Below are 7,424 nucleotides of genomic sequence, written 5' to 3' on the forward strand. Positions count from 1 at the left end.
ATGTTAAGGTAATAGGACATAGAATTGCCATCCGTTGGCAGTGTTGGCTGTGTCTTATCCAGTTCATCACAAAGGACACCAGGCTGACCCTTTTATACTCTTTTCTCAAGAGACTTTTCCTGTTTGGTCCAAACTTTGATGAGCACTTACAGTATGTAGGAGAGGACCTGATGGCTGTGGGAGTAAAATTCACCCCCACCCACAGAATGCATTCTTTGCTACTAGATTGCAGAGTCATTGCTATAATTAGTTTCAGCATGTCTCACAGACACCATAGCAGGAGGGAGTTGAGATCTGGCAGTCACATTAGAGTCTCCCCCGACAAGGTTGCAGGCCTTGAGGTTCGGCTCCCCTGACACCTAGGAGATAGCATTGAACCCCAGGATGCAGACTAAAGTAGTCTTGATTCCTTGTTCACCTGTCCTCCACTGGAGATTGTTTTGTGGGGATTCTTTCTCCATGTACAGGCTCTTTTTACTGCCCAAATGACAAGGGACTTCAAGCACCTTCTAGTTCTCTGTGGCTTAAATACATTTCTCCGCAAGGGATATGTTGCATAAAAGATGTTTGCCTCCATGTCATCAGGACTGTGAAAGAATCCAGAAGATTTATTTTCTTCCATGTAAGAAGCAGTCAGTACTAGTTCTGGATCCTTTCATTTCAGCTGAGCACTTTTCCTTCTCCTGAGTGGTCAGCAAATGCATGTCTGTCATAGCATCTCATTTTGGACTGGAGAGACTGGGATCTTCTTTTACTTGGATTACAAGATGCTTGCTACTCCAATAGATGAATGTCTAATTTGGCAGTTTGCTTCTGCTCAATCTATCCTCCACTCTTAAAGTCATTGTGAACCTCACAAAATCTCATCTTCCCTAATTTAGAATTTAAGTGGTTCCCTCATTTAAAGAATTTGTTGGGCATTTTTCCCTGTTATTTGTAACTCATTTGGTCTGCCTCCTCATATCTTCCCAAACTTCAGTGGTAAAAATGTACCTCAAACCTCAAGGTTTGATGGCAACATCTGTCTTTGTTGTTCCTCACATCAGATTTACTATTAAAGTCATATAGTCCTGCAGTAGACTTTTCAAATCCAGTGACCTCAGCATGTCATTTCCCTTCTCCATCCTATTTGTCTGCACATTGTATGGCTTTCTCATCTAATCTGGTAGCTAGATTCTTCCATTTCATGGAGAGAACCCCTTTATGATTCAAATTTCGCAGGAGATGGTTGCTAGTGATACATCTGTCTTAATCTTGAGGGAGGGAAACATGTCAATGAGCAAGACACCTGGATGCGTCAGGACTATCACCGCTGTATCAAAGTTCTGGAGAAAAGAACGGTAATAGTGTGCCTGTTAGCCTTTCAGTACTGTCTTCCTAAAGGCATTCTGTCATTCTACTCTAACAACATAGCAGTAGTCTGATATGCCAACAAAGAGGGCAGACTCACTTTTATCCACTTTGCTATGTGGTGACATGAGTGTGGCAATGAGTGATTTGTTTTTTCTTAGTAGGGAGACATGTTTATAGAGAAGCTAGCTTACTAGATTTATCAAACATTACAAGTGGGATTGCTGGTTCCCTGGCAGAACAGGATTTGATTGTACAGTGCTGTCCTGAATGTTATATTTTGACTTATTTGTACCACCCAGCATTATATTTGAACCGCTCAAAATTCTGAACGGCATTCATGCTTGGGTTTGGAGAGCCTTGCTTAACATTATACCTGTATGTTATGCATAACTGATGGGAAACATTTCTTTCAGTGTTCTGCTCTTAAGGTTAACACCTCACTCAGATGAACTGTTTTCAGTTTCTGATCATAGTGGTCTCTTAGCCGACTAGTTGTGATGTTGCATTCATTAGACTTTCAATTCTGTGCAGATCATAGCTTCCATGAATTTATTTTTCAACGATGCCTTTGTGATAGTGTCTCATTTAGAATAAACAACGGTAGCATTTGAAATGTTCCATTGTTCTGCTGCTGTTGGTATAATATCCGCAGCTCAGTCTGCAAGAATTGGCTGTTGACGTAGTTGCGTGTATACATTATGTATAACACCTTATTAAGTTCTAGAGGATAATAAAGCTGTTTGAATAAAAAGATCATACGTAAAGCTTTTGTTTAGTGGGCCTCAACTCAGTGTGTTCTGTCTTTTCTGTTTACTACGCTATTTGATAAACTGTGAACTATCACTGTCACTTTATGATCTTAATGAGATTTTTGTTCTTGTATTGTTGGTCAACTAGGCTATGGCTTACGGTTCCTCTCTATGGCAACAACACCGGTTATACGATCAAAGTTGTCAAAGCAGGTAGATGCAACAGAGCAAGGTAAGTGGGTTTTGTTTCATTCCAATTCTCTTTAAGTAGTAAACTGCATATTTTATAGGGGTGTTGCAGTCCTGATGTCTGATTTGAGAAGGATATACTTTTAAGATGGAATGAAATTACAAAATCTAGGAAAGGATCTGGACAGGAGTCCGCTAGGCAGTAATGCCAAAGCACGTCCATCATATCTGCCTTGCTGATGTTATTTTTGCACCATCATATGCATTTACTGTGCTCCAGGGAAGCTGATGCATGTTGTTTGACTCCTTAAACATGGAGAATGTCAAGCTGTAAAACACATAACATAAGAAAGCTGAATAAAGTGTTTTTTTTCTACACTTTTCTCAATTTGCATGTACCAGTAGTAGTTTATTTAGCGTGATTTAATCAGTAAGTCAGATTTTCAGTTGCATCAAAAATGGAGATTAAGAGGTAGTTCTGACAGTAGTGTTCATCCTTATGTGGATTTCATTGCCAAAACAGATGTACACGGGTCTGCGCAAGCTTTAGAATGGAAAGAGGATGAACTAGTAGTTAGTATGTATTTCTTATAAGTTCATAGGCTGGTACTAGGCTATCGGCCCTAGGGCCTGTACAAGCCTAGCCATAACAATTCCCTGGCTATTTCTTCCCAGAATATTCCCAGAATATTTACTTCCCTGGTCCCGTGTCTAGCAGGGCGACTGACATGATCCCTGGGGTGAATTTCCTATCTCCCATCCAATCGTCAAGGTTCCTTTTGAAGAGGGCAGTCTATTCCAGAGTATGGGGAGTTTCTGGGTCAGGAATCTGTCCCTCCAGCATGTTTTGTACATTGTGATGACCAGGTTTAGATCCCTGGAGCGTGTGGCTCTGAGGGATTGGGATTTCTTTAAGTGTAGCATGTCCAACAGCTCTGGGTTTGACATGGCCTTGTATGTTAAGCAGAGATCGCCTTTGAGTAGGTGATATGCGACAGAGTATAGCTGGAGTTTTTTTAGACAGCATAGGGCATCTGCTTTAGGCTTGTTTTTCTTTTAGTGAAGTATTTATGTGGCCTTTCCACTTGTTGCAGATGTCTTGTGAGGCACATACCAAACGGGGTGTTGTACTCTATAATGGGTCTAATGAGGGATGAGTACAGTGGGACAATGACCTCCTTTTTTCCGGATGAAAAGCCCTTAGTGATGAGGTGTGCCACATAGAAGAATTTCCTGACTGTTGTGGCGATGTGGTTATCGAAGGTGAGACCACTGTCCACCTGTGTCCCTAAGTCCCATATCACACTTTCGGTGTTTAGTGTACTGCCACTTATGTGGTAATTCATGGGTACATGTTTTTTTCCCAAAGGGAATAGCTCAATGCCAAGAAATGTATAGCTATCCCAAAGGTGATAGCTACATTTCTTGGCATTGAGCTTGAGCTCATGGCTCTGGCACCAAGCATCTGTTTCTGTAAGGCCCTTTTGTAGAATATCCACATCATTTGGGGATTCAGTAATGGCTCCCAGTTTGCAGTCATTTGCAAACTTTGTTAGCCAGAGTCCCTTAGTGCTGGCCTGTACTTCAGAGAAGTAGATGCCAAACAAGAGGTACTGCACTTATCAATTTTCTGGAGCTGGATTTTGAGTCGGCTACTTTTACAGTGTGGGTTCTGTCAGTATGCCAGTTAGCAACCCATCGAGTGATGTAGGGATTAATGCCCAGCTTAGTAAGTTTATCTATGATTCCAGAGTGGGGTATGGTGTCGAAGGGCTTGGCAAGGTCCAGATAGACTGTGTGGACCGCCTTGCCCTCGTCTACGGCTCTGGAGACTGATTCAACAAAGTCAATCAGGCTAAGGAGACAAGATTGACCCTTTATGAAACCAAACTGGGTGGGGTCCAGTGTTTGAAGATTGCAGATGCCTTTGTTTATAAGTGTGCATTTGTCTTTGTTTATAAGTTCCATGATAATGCGTTCCATGGCTTTGCAGATCAGGCTCATCAGACTGATGGGACAATAGTTCCTGGGATCCAAGGTGAATCCCCCTTCTGGAGTGGGATAACTGTAGCTGTGTGCCACTCATTGGACATTGTGTTTCTAAGTCCCTTATCACACTTTTGGTGTTTAGTGTACTGCCACTTATGTGGTAATTCATGGGTACATGTTTTTTCCCAAAGGGGATAACTATACATTTCTTGGCAATCAGTGAGGCTATGATTAAACATGACACTTAGGTGAGGCGCCAGTTCATTTTGTAGTTCATATAGTACAGAGCCCGGGATGTCGTCTGGTCCCATGGATGCTGTATTCTTAGCTTTGGAGAGTGCGTTTTTTACCTGTGTGGCTGTGATTACCAGAATTTGGCAATCTTTTGGTATTGAGATGGGCCCTTTAGGGGGTGAGAGGGGGGTGAAGTTGGCACTGAATCGATCTGCCAAGATATTGGCAATATCCTTGGGATCAGTATATTTAACGCCATTCTGTTGTAGCACAGAGCAGATCTGAACATTGCCATTTAGATTCTTGATATAAATATAGATGCCTTGTGGCTGTCCTTGGAATCTTTGGCAATTTTATTTTTGTAACTAGCTTTGGAGGATTTTATGAGGGATTTCAGCTTTTACTAAGGCTGGTAAGGGAGTATTTTGCATCCTGGGATTTTCCTCTTTTCTGCAACAGTTTTTTTCTTCTGTTGTATAGTTTGTTTATGGCAGGGGACGACCAGATTGGCTTCCTTTTTTTGGAGGAGAGTGTCTTGGTTCTGTTTGGAATGGCACGAATCATGCACGAGTGGATGTGCTCGTACAGTGCCCTAGTGTAGGATTCAGCAGTCGAACTTTCAGATCCCGTCTGCATGGGTGTCATGAAGTTTGTCACTTCTGACTTGAGTAGCATGAAGTTAGCTTTGGAGAAGTTTTTTATGGAGGTTTCCTTACTGGGGGGGGGGGGGGGAGTGGGATGTGGACGTCAAGGATGATTAGCTTATGGTCAGACCTGACCAATGAGGGGGCGACCACTGATGTGGAGCATCAATCTCCCATGTTGGTAATGACCATGTCTAGGATATTTGAGCCCATGGTGGGACTATGGATTAGATGATCCAGGGTGTTGGAATTTATGAATTCCAAGAACCGTTAGGCAAAGGTGTTGGTACCCGAGTAGTTTTCCCAATTCATGGCAGGGTAGTTGAAATCACCCAGTATTAGGGTGTTTGGTTGTATCTTAATATTTTCCAGTATGTTTAGAAAGGTGTAGTGAGAATCCTGGGGCATGGTGGGGGATCTGTAGCAAGCTACAATTTGGATTGCAGTCTTAAGTAGTGTTAGTTGCACCTGTAGAATTTCAGATTCATTGTGTTGGGCAACTAGCCTGGAGGTGTGAATATCCTTGGTGAATATGGACACTCCCCTGCCTTTAGTGTTTCGGTCCTGGTTTGGTGGCCGAAAGGTGTGGTAAGAGTTGTAGCCTGGTATTGCAGGGGTGCTCCCTGGAGCCTTGAACCAGGTCTCAGTTACTGCACAGATATCGATGTTCTCCATTTTTAGGAGTGCCTTGAGAGAGTGCATTTTGAGGTTTAGACTTCTAGCATTGAGTAGCATTACCTTCAAATTTTGCATGGTTATATCTGTTACGGTGGTGGTTTTGTCCTTTGAGCCTTGTTAAAAAAGGCACTGTAGAGGTGGCAAGAGCCTTAGCCAGTAACCTGAATCCCAGGGGCGACAGGTTAAGACCATCTCTGGCAAAGCATTGTGGATTGTCAGTCAAGTCATCCCAGGCAGACAGATACTGGATCCCCTTTGAATGACACCAGAAACTTAGCCAATTGTTGAAGTCAATCATTTTGTCCTGATACTGTGGTATCATTCTGGGTGAAGGCAGGATGCCACTCAGGGCTAGGGTCATACCTGCCTGGGACACATGATCTGAGAGTTCTTCCATGTCTCTTTTCATGTATCCCTGGGAGGTATATCTGAGGTCAATCACTCCAACATGGACAATGACAGCCATATTTGTACTTGTTGTGGAGTGACTTGAGTGCATGCGAGATGTGGTGGATCCTGGCACCTGACAGACAGCTGGCTATAATTCTCTCCTTGTTCAGCCTGGTGAGTAGGACATCAGTGTGCCTGACTATAGAGTCACCTATGACTAAAATGTTGGGTACGTTGTCTTGCCTTAGGGGCTGTTGGGTGGCACACTGGTGTTGTGAGCTATGTGACACTTTGGTTGTGACTGGTGTTTGTTTGCGTTTCAGCTTTGGAGGTCCTTTTTGCTTGGGCAGGTTAATGTTAAGGACCTCCGCATAAGTGGATTTGGTGTTCCTATGTGTGGATGTTGGTGGCATGAGTTTTGAAGGGCTATGTGCTGCTTGAGGTGTAGTGCAGGTGTTAACCTTCTCCTCTTGACTGAATAGCACAATCTTGGGTGGAAAGAACTTTGCTTCCAGTTTGGCTATATGAGTGCATCTCTCGCAGGTTGTAGTGTTGGGTGGTAGGAAGAGAGGGTTGTCTGTGTACATGAGGCAATTGTTGCATTGCCCCAGTATGCCCAGATTCACCAGGTGGACAGGAGAAATCACTGGAAGCTGACCCTTGGACATGCCTGGTTCGGTGTTTCTTTTGTAAAGTACAAGAACTGTTTTCCCTTACCTTGGCAAGGTACTTTGCAATTATAGGCTGTTTAGTGCCTACAATTAATTTCTCCTTATTAACAAGGAGAGTTGAGTGCTTGTATCAGTTTAAGGCTCCCAGGTGCTTTCCAGCAGGTTTTAGAGCAAGTGCTAGTCACAGGGATTCAGATTTTAGTGCTACTACTGAGAAACCAACTAGCTCTAAGGAAAAGTTTGAAGAGCAGATTTTCTGGCACTGGGAATAGTTTAAAGTGCTATACTAATAAGCTAATAGAAGTGCAGGAGAGCAGAGAACTAGCAGATCTAAGGGAAAAAAACTGAAGAGCACCGCTCAGAAGCTTACAAAAAGAAGCAGATTAACAGACTGAAACAATTAAACCCCAATTCAGTTAGATATAGATCTAGTACGCCACAGGCATTAGGAGCACTGAGCAAATGAAATCATGAAACTTCCCCAGCTGCCTTCTCTTCATTCCCTTCCCATAACACATCATTTCTTA

General features: G+C 43.0%; 1 protein-coding gene across 1 annotated transcript in view; it reads left to right on the plus strand.

Moving 5' to 3' along the window:
* Positions 1-2,369, plus strand: part of SLC46A1 (solute carrier family 46 member 1) — a 145,765-nt gene extending 143,396 nt beyond the window's left edge. Inside the window, exon 3 of the mRNA XM_044054878.1 lies at positions 2,251-2,369. Within this exon, the coding sequence (XP_043910813.1) occupies positions 2,251-2,369 (119 nt within the window). The remainder of the gene's footprint in view (positions 1-2,250) is intronic.
* The last annotated feature ends 5,055 nt before the right edge of the window (positions 2,370-7,424 follow it).

This window comes from Protopterus annectens, chromosome 13.part0 (genome assembly GCF_019279795.1).
Source record: "Protopterus annectens isolate FY-2018-M chromosome 13.part0, PAN1.0, whole genome shotgun sequence".
Lineage (NCBI taxonomy): Eukaryota > Metazoa > Chordata > Ceratodontiformes > Protopteridae > Protopterus > Protopterus annectens.